The 15230-nt window shown below is 40.1% G+C and overlaps 1 protein-coding gene across 2 annotated transcripts in view; it reads right to left on the reverse strand.

The window, feature by feature from the left end:
• Nucleotides 1-276: 276 nt before the first annotated feature.
• The window catches only part of CDK17 (cyclin dependent kinase 17), a 71836-nt gene continuing 56882 nt past the window's right edge, over nt 277-15230 (reverse strand). For both annotated transcript variants that reach the window (XM_053404990.1, XM_053404991.1), the window contains exons 7-17: nt 14026-14140; nt 13078-13172; nt 10776-10838; nt 7862-7985; nt 6789-6909; nt 6197-6294; nt 5831-5936; nt 3888-3930; nt 2899-2989; nt 2257-2334; nt 277-1883 (exon numbers count right to left, since the gene is read on the reverse strand). In XM_053404990.1, coding sequence (XP_053260965.1) covers nt 1846-1883; nt 2257-2334; nt 2899-2989; nt 3888-3930; nt 5831-5936; nt 6197-6294; nt 6789-6909; nt 7862-7985; nt 10776-10838; nt 13078-13172; nt 14026-14140 — 972 coding nt within the window. In that variant the 3' untranslated portion in view covers nt 277-1845. The remainder of the gene's footprint in view (nt 1884-2256; nt 2335-2898; nt 2990-3887; nt 3931-5830; nt 5937-6196; nt 6295-6788; nt 6910-7861; nt 7986-10775; nt 10839-13077; nt 13173-14025; nt 14141-15230) is intronic.

Here is a 15230-nt window from a genome sequence, read left to right on the forward strand (position 1 = left end):
TTTCAAGCCACAGTTTGCTGAACTAAGGTGTCTGAGTGCTCCCTACAAACCAGGATTGGACACAGTACTTTCCTAATCCAACAAAACATGGCATGAACCCGACCTAGGATTCTTTCAAGGAGGGATCACAATGCAATAATGCATGTTTGGCAGGTGTCCGTCCAGGACATTAAGTCCTTTCTACATCTCATCTACATGAACAAACTTGTTTATTCACAGACTTCACTGAATCAATTTAGCAGAACGCTTGTCATAAAACATTCAAACACAATTGAGGATTTTCCATATAATATTTATACTTTCAAAAGTACAATATTAATACAGGTCCATCAGTTAGAAATAACAGCAGTTTGTTAGCTCTACAGGGCTTCTTTAACGTAAAACCAGCTTACAAATGCTGAAAAGCAGCAGTGGTCCAATAGTCACCATTACACATGAATTTGTCATCTCTTCCAGTCCAGAAAATTTAAAAAAAAAAGTTCCCAAATTCAATTTACTAGTATCATGAAATATTAATAAAACATCCCCAAACATGCCACAATCACTATTCACAAATAAAGTTAAAGGAACATACAAAATATTTTTTTCACTTAATACTGTTAAATAACAATAATAAACTACAAGATTTCCTGAACAGAAATGGTAGGACCCCTGAATGTTTTACAGTGAACTTCAGGAAAAAAAATTAAGTTATCTATGACTATTTTCATGATATACCAGCCAAAGATTTACATAACCATTTCAAAATATACCAATAAAGATTTACAGCCTCTTGAAGATGCACTAAACAAATAGGTCCAGAAAGGGGAACACAAATGCTTAAAAATACTGTTACTATCACCAGGAGGTATTTATGATACTCACTGAGATGCATAAGCTTAGTAGTAACATGTTGACTAGCTCCAAAAAAAAGAGATAACATCTAAGATCTTTAAAACCCTCTAAGTTCTCATGCTTTACAAAGTCTGCAATGCAGAGTGATGGACTTCTCTAGTATGGACTTGCATTCTTCCAGTGGATTTCCAGAAAAATATGTTGACACTGAACAGCCATGGAAGCATGGGGCTGGGACGCCCGGATCCCATCGTTTTGTTTTTAGTCATTCAATAAACATCAAGAATAATACCAAGCTTCAATTTGTAAGCCAATCCGCACTAATAGACATGGAACCTGATAGCATGTAACAAAAGGAACTGTTTTTCCCTCACTTCTTCAGATCAACGTCAGTACTAAGTGCTTTGAAAAAAGGTCTTTTGTAATAAGTTTTGTTACTTTACATCTAATATTAAATAAGAAGTTGAAGGGCCATGAATTTAAGAGCATTAAAAGACAAATTTACCTATTTAACAGTCAAGAAAGCTTTGTTTACATTCCAGGAAACATTGCAGTTAAAAAAAAGAAAAGATAAGATATAAAACTGCAGCAATAATTCATGGAGAAACAGATGCATTCACATATTATATAAAGCCACTGCAATTTCTGCAGGTGTTCAATTGTTTGTTAACTATACAGACAGTAGTTATTTAGCAGCAATGATTCCGCAATAAATAATGCACTGTGTTTCTCAGTCCTGCACAAAAATTGCAGCTACTGTTACATTAACAGTTGTAACCTACTGGCTCTAATGGCAGAGGAGACCGTAAAATTGACTGTACAAAAATTTGTCACACTGTGACAACAAATATAAAAACATAACCAGCAGGTCTGAAATAAAAAGACTGCACTGTGAGGAGGACAGTGTAGACAAACAAGATTTCAAGTCCACCAAGGGAAGGAACTGCCTTCAGGCTAGAGTCCTCGATAGGTGCAAGGCAGCCTTGGGCTTGGAACCTGTGTGGTCGACTTCTAGAACAGCATGCTTTGCCTTCTGTTCTTTCCATGCCCTGAAACATAAAACATGGGTTGTATAAAGGAATCTGAGCAAAGTTTATGGCTCCTACCAACCACTGCAGCACATGATGCCAGAACGTTTGTGCATCGCAACAGACATGCAAAGAAGCGATGCAGTTTCTGTATGGCTTTATCCCCATAGCAACCCTATCACTTCTCTGTGAAATGAACCTGCGCAGGCATCTCCAAGCTTAATTCGTAAGCAAAAACTCTGTACTTTCACAACGCTAAAAAGCACACCATGCGATTGAGGAATCCAAATAATTCCAAGAATTCATTTACAAGGTGTCGATTTTACAGTTTCCTAGCCCTCCAGCTACTGCAGACCTGAAAAACAACAACAAAAATTCTTTGACGCTTACGTACCCGTCTCTGGATAAGTGGAGTTTCGAAAGCCAGGATCTTTCTGAAGCTGAATCTCTTTCAGAGTGAATATTGACACACCTGAAACAATATAAAGAAGTGTATTTTTCCCCACTTAAGAGCCTCTTTTCTAGAAACATACACTGTGCTCAGAGGCTGCAAGAAACCACAATGACTGCCACATGGAGTTAGAAAGAAGCAAATACTGGGGTGGGGGGAATGAAGGAGTTTTAGGGGAGTGCTATGACTACTAATGGTGCTCCTAACACTGAAGAGATTATGAAAGGGAATCAAAAAAATGATAGGGAGAAAGGAATAATATATATTTTCCCCATTGCTGCCTTCAAATGCAGCAGGACAAGAGCAGGGAGAGCTAAGAGCCTAAGCTTTATTGACCCTGATAGATTCAAGGATCGCATATGTGAGAGAAAGTTCTGTCTGAAGTTTGGGTGAGGTGTCAACAACTGTGAAGTCCTACTCTACCAGACTCTAGTAGACACAGCTTTTTGACTCAGTGCTGCCTTAAGAGATGTTAGTGGTTTAAGGAACAATCATCCAAGGAACATTCAGAAACAAGGGAAGTAAGCCGTCACCTCACTCAAACAAATGCCCAACTAACATCAATGACAAGAGTGGTCTGCTTACTTTCTGGCAGGGCATGTATCCTTGTTCCAAGACTTCTAAAATACGCATGCTTCATAGCTTCTTCTGCTGAAATCCTTTTCTTTGATTCATACTGTTAAAGCAAACAGATGTTTTTTCTCCCGGATCATAGCTGAGTTTTTGCACACATGCTTTGAGTAGGGATTTAAATGCAAACTCTTTGAGTGGTACTCAAAAGCAGATTAATAGCTAGTGCAGTTCTTTCAAGTGTGGTAGGTAAGCTGTGTCCTCTTTAGTCCATTCCGTATTTCTGTGGTATTTCTTTTACCAAATGAAGCAATCCTCAAGCTGAGGACCAATGCAGCTCTAATACTACAATCCTAAACATGTTTCTGCAGAAGCAAGTCCAATGAAGTTCAATGGGCTTTTCTCCCAGGTTATAAGACCACAACATAAATGATACTACCAAAGTGTGGATAACCATGGCTACACTACCTCTGTACTATGTCTAGTAAGGGCTTCGGCTGGTACACCAGTGGCAAGTCAAAGATGCTTCACATCAGAGAAGCCACCTAAGCTTTCAAAGAGAAAGCCAAATTTGAATGTACCCAAAGCTAAACAAACAAACAAACAAACAAACTGTCATGTAGAGGGAGTCCATCCCTGACTCCCAAGTCAGATGAAACACCTACACACAGTACTTCCATCATATTCATTGGTCCTTTTCCAGCCTATTACTGACTCCACACATCATCTCAACATTGAGCAGCTAAAATTTGAAGGGAGGCCACCACCACCACTGCACAAAAGTGTTTCCAACAAGGGGCAAAGAACTCTTGTCAATTAAACCAATTTTTATTTATTTTTTATTTGATTGGCCAGTGTTCTTGCCCATGTTTGAACTGATCACACATTCAATTTTGTACTCTTATCACCCACCAAGTAACCCACTGAACTCAATTTTCAGTGTTCATCTGAAAAGCTCAGTACAGATGTCTAAAGAGTAAAAAAGAAAAAGAAAAGCAGCTTACCTGAAGAAATCTTACTATCAGTTCAATTCCTTCCGAGTCAAGCCTGGAAACAAACAAAACAAAGTTTAGCATGTAATAGTTATGCATTCCTAAAACATTGCTTCAAGCAGAATCTAACAACTGAAGTGATGTGTACGTGTTTTCAGTGGAGAGAGATCTCTGCAAATTTCAAATCACTCAAGAAGTGGAGCTATAATAAAAAACAAATTATACACAAACAAGGACTATGAGACCCTAATTATGCAACTCCACTAACAATGCTCCTCTGCCAATTTGCCCATCCAGTACATTATTTTTAACTCTAAAGCTAACGGTAGGATGAATGGGCATATGATAAATGTGGCTGCCATCAAGGTATGTTGGGCAGTATTTTTTTTAAAAAAAAATTGCATTATTATATAAGGCTACCTTTAGCCTGTGCTTAGACTCTGCCTCCACACACTTGTGTAAGGCAAATACGATGAGAAAAACCAGGAAACATAAAACACATTCCATTATATGCTTTGTCTTAAATTGAATAAAGCTTAAGTTCTAGAAACGAGTTCATTCCCACTTGATCATAAGGGACAAAAAAGTATTTGTTATTATTTGGGAACATAAGAACATAGCAAAAGCCTGCTGGATCAGGCCAAGTCCAGCATGCTGCTCTTACAGTGGCCAACAGATGCCTGTGGGGAACCCCCAAGCAGGATCTGAGTACAAGAGCCCTCTCCCCTCCCATGGCCTCCAGGTATTCAGAAGCACTACTGCCTCTAGCTGGGGAAACAGAGTGCAGCCATCATGGTTGTAATAGCCATTGATAGCCTTCTCTTCCATGAATTTGTCCAATCATTTAAAGCCATCTAAGTTGGTGGCCATCACTGCCTCCTGTTGGAGCAAGCTCCCTAGCTTTAAGTAGGTGCTGTGTTTAAATGAAGCACTTTCTTCTATCTGAAACTTCCCACATTCAGCTTCACTGGATCTCCTGGAGTTCTAGCGTTATGAAACAGGCAGGAAAACTTTTCTCTATTCACTTTCTTCACCCCATGCATCATTTTTATAAATCTTTATCATGTCGCCTTTCCTTACTCGCCTTTTCTTTAAACTAAAAAGCGACATGAATGCTGCCACCTTTCTTCAGAGCGGAGTCGCTCTGCCCTCTTGATCATTTATTTGCCCTTTTCTGAACCTTTTCCAACTCCAAGCTATCCTTGTTAAGGTAAAGGTAAAGGGACCCCTGATCGTTAGGTCCAGTCGTGGCCGCCTCTGGGGTTGCGGCGCTCATCTCGCTTTACTGGCCGAGGGAGCCGGCGTACAGCTTCTGGGTCATGTGGCCAGCATGACTAAGCCGCTTATGGTGAACCAGAGCAGCGCACGGAAACGCCGTTCACCTTCTTGCTGGAGCAGTACCTATTAATCTACTTGCACTTTGATATGCTTTCGAACTGCTAGGTTGGCAGGAGCTGGGACCGAGCAAGGGAGCTCACCCCATCGCGGGGATTCGAACTGCTGACCTTCTGATCGGCAAGTCCTAGGCTCTGTGGTATAACCCACAGCGCCACCTGTGTCCCTCCTTGTTAAGGTAAGGCGACCAAAACTGTACACAATATTCCAAATGTGGTTACATAATGGATTTATATAACAACATTATGACATTGACAGTTTAATTTTCAATTCTTTTCCTAATGATTCCTAATATGGAATTTGCCATATTTCACAGCTGCTGCACACTGAGCTAAATACTATGACCCCAAGGTCTTGTTCCTGGTTAGTTACTGCCAGTTCATTAGAAGGCAGGTATTTTACAAATTTACTACCTACCTACTACGGCTAATCCAAGTGCTATAGTCCATTGGGGAAGAATTAGCTTTAGATTCTAAATTGATATTTTCATGCTATGTACTCAGACAGATTTGTCAACATGTTGCAGTGTCTCCAAACACAACATAAAATAACTGTAGTACCTTGGAGCATGGTTGATTAAAGGCTGTGGCTTGTATTTGGGAAAGTTGTAGTTCCTAAATTCATCACTGGAAGTAATGCCTGGCCACGTTTCTTGTGATGGAGTTCCTAAGTTGAAAGAGAAAACAAATCACACCCATATATGGACTAACAAAATGCAAGCAATTACACATAGCATCTGAACCCAAAGTTCCCCCACCCTGTAGAAAGAAGAGATGGTAAGCAAGCAACTAAATTTTGGTTAAATTCAATAAAATTGTAGATTAATTTGCAAAAATTAAAAGTACCTCTCTTTATGGAACACTTTCAGAAATCCTCTTAGAAAGCATGATAACCCCATAACTGTAAGCTAAGCAAAATCTATTTACCTAGAAGTCTGAAAATTAAGTGCAATTCGTCTTCAACAGTTGACCCGGGAAATAGAGGTCTTCCAGATGCCATTTCAAAAAATATGCACCCAACTCCCCTACAGACAGAAAAAAATTAAATGACAGTTCAAAAATACTGATTCTGGTTTCCAGTCTAGTTGTACTTAAATGCAACTTGGCTTTCTTGACCTACCCATATAGTGCTAGTCATGCCAGTAAGAGCAAAACAACAATAATATAAAATAAGGTACCGCATTCTCTTTCTTCCAGAAGAACCAATTGGCAAAAATTGCATGCATGGAGTTTTCTCCACCTGATAGATCTCAATCAGTCTCACTACTGACATTTAGAGTTCCTAAATAGGGAAACATTTGCAGAGTTGATTTCTTAAGTAATTTGCTACAACTAAACCCAGGTTAAAATATATTTTTCTATTCTTTGCCTGCCTGCCTCCCTCCACCGCTGCTGTAAACTAAAGAAGTGCTTTGAAATGTTTAAGAACACTCTGCAGTATTACTGAGTTTCGTATTCACATGTAGGAGGCATAATTTCACTGAAAGCAAACATGGGTTAGTAATTGAGAAAGACATACCACATGTCAATTTGCGTTGAATATTCGGAAGATCCAAGGAGAACATCAGGCGGCCTATACCATAATGTGACAACCTCATTGGAATAGGTCTTCGTAGGGACAGATTTTGCTCTAGCCAAACCTTCAATGAGAAAGTGTCACATTAGTTTTCTGTAGCTCTTCTGAAGCCTGCTGGCATTTCATATTATATTGCACTGTATAGATATCATCTGTCCTTTCATCTGTGCTTCTACAGACATTCTGTGTGGCTCAGAAGATACTGCTGAACACACTAAGTAGAAGAATCAGAGCAAGGGGGGGGGGACACATGGCCCTTCAGGGGCTATTAAAGTCCAAACATCCATCAGCCCCAGCCAGCATGGCCAACAGCCAGAGAGGATGGAGTTTGTAGGTCAGCAGCATCTCAATGGGAGGTTACCCAAATTTATACAACTTGCTGAAATACGCAGGCTTGGAAGTGCTTTTCTGCTCTGTACCCAAGGACAGGGAATTAATCATAGCTCTAGGAGTGACTTAATGCTTAATTCCCTTAATGTTTAGGGAAGCTTTTAATGTTTAATAGGTTATTGTATTTTAGTGATTTGTTGGAAGCCGCCCAGAGTGGCTGGGGGGACCCAGCCAGATGGGCGGAGTATAAATAATAAATTATTATTATTATTATTATTATTATTATTATTATTATATTAATGCTTCCAAAGGGTGGTTTTTGAGGCTCCCAATAACTGTGCAGCCCCTGTGCTACTGAACAACAGGATAGAGCTCTGGCAAACTTCAAAACCATAGGAGCTATGTAGCTCCTGAGTTTCTCTGACAAAGCAGGAAGAGCTGCTTAACCCAACTGAACTAAAGCTTAGGGGTGCTTGGGGGTTTCCCACTGGCATCTGGTTGGCCAACAGGATGCTGGACTAGATGGGCCAACAGCCTGATCCAGCAAGTTCTTCTTATGTTCTTAGAGTATGTGCACTGTGGACATTCGAGCATATATGCACAATTAATTGCATGTGATTATATGAGAGATATTCTAAAGAGTGGACATTTTCCCCCCTCAATGAAGCAAACCATTCACTCCATACCAAAGTCTGCTAGTTTTAATTCTCCTCTTTCATTAATTAGTAGATTTTGTGGTTTCAGATCTCGATGTAGCACTTTTCTCCTGTGACAGTATGCCAAACCACGTAGAATCTGGTATAAAAATAACTATAAAAGGAAAGAGGAGAGAGAGGGAGGGAGAGAGAAAGGTTAATTCAAAATTAAACTTTCAAAACTGATAAGGAACCACTGCATGGTTGATTATCTGATCGTAACTGCCAGTCTCCAAAAGCAACATGTACACTGAAAACAAAGAGAAATTCTTCTATAACTGCAAGCTGCTTTCAGGTACCAGCTACCTTAATTGTTATTAGCAAGCTTATCCTTATCACTCAAGTGAATTCTTTTAAAATACCCCTCTCTCATTGCTGCCTCCAATTACCTTCCCTTACACTGCAGTCTTCTATTTCAAATGCAGTGAAAAGGAGATTGCAGGTTAACCCAGTGACATGCTAAAGCAAATGAAAAGGCAGCTCTGCATATCAATGTATCTTTAATCACATTTGTCATACTTTCCCCATCATGAGAACTTCGATTTAGATACCACAATAGCCCCGTGCCTGTTTCCTTATGTTCCTTCCCCGTCGCTTCAATTTGCCTCTTGAATCAACCCTTTGATATCCTCCATATTGTCTTTTTCTGTGTGTGTTTCTATGCCTGAGCAGGTGTCTGCTGCTGCAGGTTCTTGACTAAAGACAAAAGTGTCCTCATAGACCTATTTCTTCATACAAGAAACAAGCACACTCCAGCTTATTATTATTCATCAGCTGACTGAGAAACACGCACACAATGCCTTGGCACATTGCCACACATTTCACTGCTGAATTCTGCCGTGGAACACTTTGGGAAATGGTTTTTGAACAACAGCAAACCAAAAAAAGGTTGTGGTGCTTTTCTCGTGGCTTTGCAAACCTTTTTTTCCTCAAAAAGGGTTTGGACAACTGTTATTCTCTTTGGCTCTCTTTTAAGAATTTCATTACCAAACCACATTGGGCTATCCTCCCTTGCCTTAATTCCTCAATGCCGGGGATGAGGAGAGCAAGATGTCCAATCAGAAGCCTACATTTGCTTGCCTCCATGAATATTCAGTATCAGTGTTTTCGTGTCCCCAGTCTACACCCACACTGTGGGTATTTTTTGCATCAAGAGACGAAGGTAAAAATCCCGCTCTGAGAAGATGACTGCTGCAGAACAGCAGCTATTAATCATTTGCAGAGCACTCTGAGTATATTCTATTTGTCACTGAATCTTGCCCTTGTTCCCAGGAGCTCAGGGCAGCGTACATGGATTTTTATTTTTATTTATCCTCCCATTCCTCCCCTATGAAAAAGGTAGATTAGGCAGAGGGAACTGCAGGTCTGAGCAGAGCCTTGAACCTGGCTTTCCTACATATGAACTCCATGTTTTAGTCACAGCACCACCTTCATAATAGCCTTGTGGGGTCATCAGTGGGCCCTTAACAATACCTGGAGATGCCAAAGATTGAATCTGGAACCTTCTGCAGACTGAGCAGATGCCCCACCACTTTGCTACAGTCCTGCCCCAAACTGAAGATATAGGGAAGGATGCAAGCAGGTGGGCATAGTAGCTCTTTAGCAGACAAAGATTATGAAGATATACACCTTTAGGCACCAGGCAAAAACATTCCTCTTTAGCCAGGTCTTTGGTTGACTGACAATGCCCTTTTAAATTGGGTTGTTCTTGTTTTTATTTTGATTATGCATTCTGTGTTTTTATATTGTGATTATATCCCGTGAGCCACCCTGAGACCTGCAGGTATAGAGTGGCATAACAACAACAACAACAACAACAACAACAACAATAATAATAATGGATTCAGACTTTTTAAAAGTCCTGAATAAGCTGCAAAGGCTAAATATATGACTATTTCAGCTCATTGTTAACCTGCATGTGTTAAAAAACAATGATTTTATTTCATCTGACGTACAGTCATGAGTGTCGGAAGGGTAGGTTGTCTCTTTCAAACGCTCCTATACAGTCATACCTTGGAAGTCGAACGGAATTCATTCCGGAAGTCTGTTTGACTCCCAAAATGTTCAGAAACCAAAACGTGGCTTCTGATTGGCTGCAGGAAGCTCCTGCAGCCAATCGGAAGCCACAGAAGCTGCGCTGGATGTTTGGCTTCTGAAAATTGTTCGAAAACTGGAACACTCACTTCCGGGTTTCCATCGTTTGGAAGCTGATTTGTTTGGGAGCTAAGGCGTTTGAGATCCAAGGTATGACTGCATATACCATGGCAAGGCTTTAGGTTATCAATCCAAGCCCCTTACAAAATATGAGCAGCAGCCTCGATTTTTAAAAGTTGTTTGCTGCTCATTCAACCCTTGGATAAACCAGTCCACACCCCAAGGTTAAGAGGTCCAGTTTTTTCCTCCCAATGGAAATTATTTTGAGAGCTAAATCAGATGGGTTAAAAAAATATGGGGAGATTGTTACACCAAATAAAATAAAAGGATCTATGAAAGGAAGGGTCCAGCAATGTTATAATAATTTGGGCATAAAATCAACTGGAACACTTAAAATAGCCAAATTTCATGTCATTCTGGCACGCTATAGGATCATCCACATTTACTCCATCAGTCATCAAGTAAACAACCTCCTGCTTGAGAAACACGAAATGTTTGGTCCACTGAAAGGCAAGCAATTGCATGCAAAACTATGTAACTTGAATACTTGCCAGTTAAGAGGTTCTCTTCAATAAAGCAAAGTGCTTCTATGCAAATTTCACAGTGGTTTACTAATTAAACCTGCTTTCTGAAGGGGAAATTACTCAAATAGGAATGCTCCCCCACACATACACTGAAAAATATATAAATATTAAGGAGCACCAATTATGAAAAAGAGCAAAATGGTTGGAATATAGTGACTATGACTTACCTTTACATTGTGCATACTCATAATGTTACCACAATCATCCATATACTGCTTTAAATCTTTGTCCTGTGAAAACAAAAATAAGGCGTGAAGTTATCTACAATAGGAATACAAAGTTATGTTTATTTCTTGCTATTCCTTCAAGTGTTTATTTCTTTAGAGAAGAGAGAGGTGCCTATTCTGCCTGATGGACCAGATGTTTATTTCCCTGCTCCTGGTGGGCCAAATCTGACAGGTGGGCAGCTTCATCCATCACTATGACCTCGGCTGATGCTGTGCCTCAAAGCTCTGACTGTTGTTGAACATTGCCTGAAATCCAGAGAAGTGTGAAGCTCTTTGCAAAAGGCCTTTTTGGTTTTCAGAGTTTAGAATCTAAGCCATACAATCTAAAAGGCTCAGGGAAGATAGCTACAACCCTGCCAATCTATATCAGGACTATCGTCAGATTAAAACCGGAACCATTAATTGGTAGATTGCTCAAGCTTAGTAGGACCAGTTTTGAATGAGACGGTAAATTATAGACAGTGAACAGACACACTTTTGAGGAATTTTGGTCTCCCCTAAAGCAAGAAAAGAAAGAGGAATATGTTGACGAAAGCTTTCACCTCTCACAACGCTGCATTCTATTTTTTACAAAATTCATTTAGCATTTCAATAGTGAAAAAGGATTTGGGACACACACACACACACACACACACGATTATATAATGCATCAGCAAAGAGGCAGATGATTAATCAACTCTTTTTTTATCATTTGGCAGCTCAGCTTTAATACTACTCCTAGAAAATGCTTATATTCAGACTTTGGTGAACCTTTGAAGGTAAAACTTTTGAGGGAAGTAGCTAAAACACCTCTCTGTTCATCCTTATAATCTGAACCAGGCATAGGCAAACTTGGCCCTCCAGATGTTTTGGGACTACAACTCCCATCATCCCTGACCGCTGGTCCTGTTAGCTAGGGATGATGGGAGTTGTAGTCCCAAAACATCTGGAGGGCCGAGTTTGCCTATGCCTGATCTGAACTGTATGCACAGATTAAAAGAATTGTGTTTGCAGCAGACACAAAAAGTTCATGATGGAGCACAGGGGAAGGGGTAGAATAAAGTATGTATACCCAAAACTAGTTGAAACCAAAACTGAGTTGCTCCAGAAAGACACTGACAAGCTAGCACAAACCAATACTTTGCAGGACTGATCCCTGCAGAAAAGTATGGATGAAAGTCATTAGGTCAAACTCAGAAAAGACTGGGGGAGCAGGAAGTACTCCTGGTTGCTTGCTACTGAAATATGAACAATTTAAGCACAAAAATGGATCCTGAAACAATCCCAAAGCTGTATCACCGAATCCTATTAATGATAGTCCCTTTTCTATCCTTTTCTGCCCCAGGTTGCAGACCCTATGAATCACCCTGTCTCGTCAGGCTTATCTTTTTTTGTAACCACAGACACTGAAGCAGCACAGAGACTGCGTTTTAGAAGGTCTCCACCTTGTCCTCATAGCAAATATATGATTAATTGCCCAACTTCTCTAATATAGAACAACTGCATTTTCTAGCATGCCAATTAGGCACCCAAACATGAGAGTGGATTGGCTGTATATTCTTTTTTAACAGTGCCAGCACAATGTAATAAGGTAAGTCATACTATAAATAGCTTAAGGTAGTGCTGAAATGGCATTGTTCCTCACCCCCCCCCCCCGTGGGAAAAAAAGGTAGTTGACACAACAGTGGGATCCTGAAAACAAAGAGCACAAAACAACTGGCTTTCAAAAAGGAAACATTTGGGCTATTTTAGGAGGTAAAACAGATCCCTCTGTTTCTGGAACAGAATATGAGGAAGATGTACATCTGCAGTACATACAAAACTTTAGAAGGCAAATGCATTAAGTATAACACACTCAAATTATATATATAAAAATAAATTGTTCAGTAGCACCTTAGAGACCAACTAAGTATCTGAAGAAGTGTGCATGCACACAAAAGCTTATGCCAAGAACAAACTTAGTTGGTCTCTAAGGTGCTACTGGACAATTTTTTAATTTTTTTTACATATTTCAACTGCGTCAGACCAACACGGCTACCTACCTGAATCTACACTCAAATTAAAGAGTTTTGTAGCAAACAACAACAACAACAACAGCAAAAAACAACCTTACTACAATTCATACAAGAAATTGTGGTAACGGAATGAATTAATTAACGCCGCTGCCTCCCACAATTCACATATACCGAAACAGTATTATTATACTTCTCGAGAGTTAAACAAATTCAAACAAGAAATTTGAGTGGGAAAGAAAACAACTTACCAGGTACTCAAAGACCAGAGTTAACGATTTGTCTGTATGAACAATATCATGTAGTGTAACGATATTTGCATGTTTTAGATCTTTTAACAATGACACTGCAAAAGAAGAACAGAATTAATAGCCAGGACTGGTAAATAAATGGAAAAATTGAAGTGTACAGATATTAGCGTGTCAAATGGATAGTGGACTAAAAATAGCTCTGTATGGAAAGCTATATAATTTTTTTACACACCATTATTTTAGTTCATGTGCTACAGATCCAGGCAGAAATACAATTATGTTCTCCAGGTGAAATCAAAGGATCCAAAGGCCCAGAGTTTTCTCTGAGTGAGTGGGTTAGGCACACTTTTATCTGTAGGGGCTTGAAAAGCAGAGGCTTAGCCCCGGGGAACTACCTTGGTGATGATCAAAAGGGGGCATATGGAGGTCGTGAGGGAGCGGAGAGGAGAGGAAAAAAATATAGGATGAAAAATGCCATGTATTTCAAGGGGGGGGGGACATGGTTTAGATGTGCTGTCACACCAAGATAACAGACTGTTTTACTATGACAGGGTTATGCTCAAGAGGAGTTGTTTCTCATGTCTGACACTTGGGCAAGCAAGCAAAAAGACGGCATGCTTCATCATTTATAACTGCTGGGAATGTCACAAGATGCATTTCTGGCAAAGAAATATACGGGCAGGGCGCAGAATTCTCTGTCACATGAATTCAAGTTGATCTACTGGCTTGAGGGTTTCAGGCAAGGTTCTTTCCCAGCCCTGCCTGGGGATGGCAGGTTTCGAACCTGGGATCTTCTGCATGCAAACACGGTGTTCTGCCATTCTGATATGGCCTTTCCCCTCGGGTTCAGGATTTTATGCATTTCTTCACAACACACAAGTCATGCTACTGGGGTTCCAGTTGGTGGAACCATATAAAATGCAATAAAATAAAATAAAATCTGCTTACCTTCTCTAATGGCTGTGCATGGTGCCCCCTCTTCGTGTTCTAATCTGATTTCTTTCAAAGCTACCAAGTTTTCTGTCAGCTTACTTCTTCCCTTATATACAGTTGCATAGGTGCCCTGTATAGCAAGGGAAAGGACAAAATATGTACACTCATAAAAATTGTTTGAGAGTTCTTCTCCAGCTATAGAAAAAAAGCAAGCCAAACTTTGATTTTTTTACTTTAAAAATCATAGAATCATAGACTTGTAGAGCTGGAAGGGACCATGGGGGCCATCTAGTCCAACCCACTGCAATGCAGGAATCTCAACTAAATCATAAATGACGGACAGCCATTCTGCTTAAAAACCTCCAAGGAAAGAGAGTCCACCATCTCTTGTGGAAGTCTGTTCCACTGTTGAACGGCTCTTCCTGTCAGAAAGGCCTTCCTGATGTTTAGTCAGAATCTCCTTTCTTGTTAACTTAAAGCTACTGGTTTGGGTCCCAGGCTTTGGAGCAGGAGAAAACAAGCTTTCACTATCCTCCATGTGATAGTCCTTTAGATATTTGAAGATGGCTATCATATCTCAGTCTCTTCTTTATCAGGCTAAACATACCCAGCTCCCTCAACTATTCCTCATAAGGCTTGGTCTCCAGACCCTTGATCATATCTTGATTCCTCTCCTCTGCACACATTCCAGCTTGTAAATATCCTTCTTAAATTGTGGTGCCCAGAACTGGACATTTCTCCATCTTGTCCATGCAGAGGACCTACCACGTGCTTGTTCCTCCTCTTGCTTTGAAGATAGTCAAAGAAACCTTTCAAAAATCATTTTTAATCTCCCTTGCAAGCTTGAGTTCATTCTGAGCTTTGGCCCACCTGACCTTCTCTCTGCAACATTTGACTACTCGTGTATACTGTTCCTTCATGATTCCACCTTTCTTCCGTTTATTATACATTCCCTTCTTATATCTCAGCTCATCTGTAAGCTCCTTATGCAGTTTCAAAAGGGGTTAAGTTGGCACTGTGGTTAAAATCTGTGCCAAACAAGCACTTAAGCATGGTTAGGGCAAGTAGAGATAGTTTTCACTCTGTATAATAGAGGTGGAAAAGAGCCAATCAAGGGCTAACCATAGGATTGTTTAACCATGGTCAAGCAACTGTGAGTGCAACAAGTGTACCAGATCTCATTTACATGCTTATTTTTTATTTCTTTGGGGGGGAAATTG

This window comes from Podarcis raffonei, chromosome 10 (genome assembly GCF_027172205.1).
Source record: "Podarcis raffonei isolate rPodRaf1 chromosome 10, rPodRaf1.pri, whole genome shotgun sequence".
Taxonomy (NCBI): domain Eukaryota; kingdom Metazoa; phylum Chordata; class Lepidosauria; order Squamata; family Lacertidae; genus Podarcis; species Podarcis raffonei.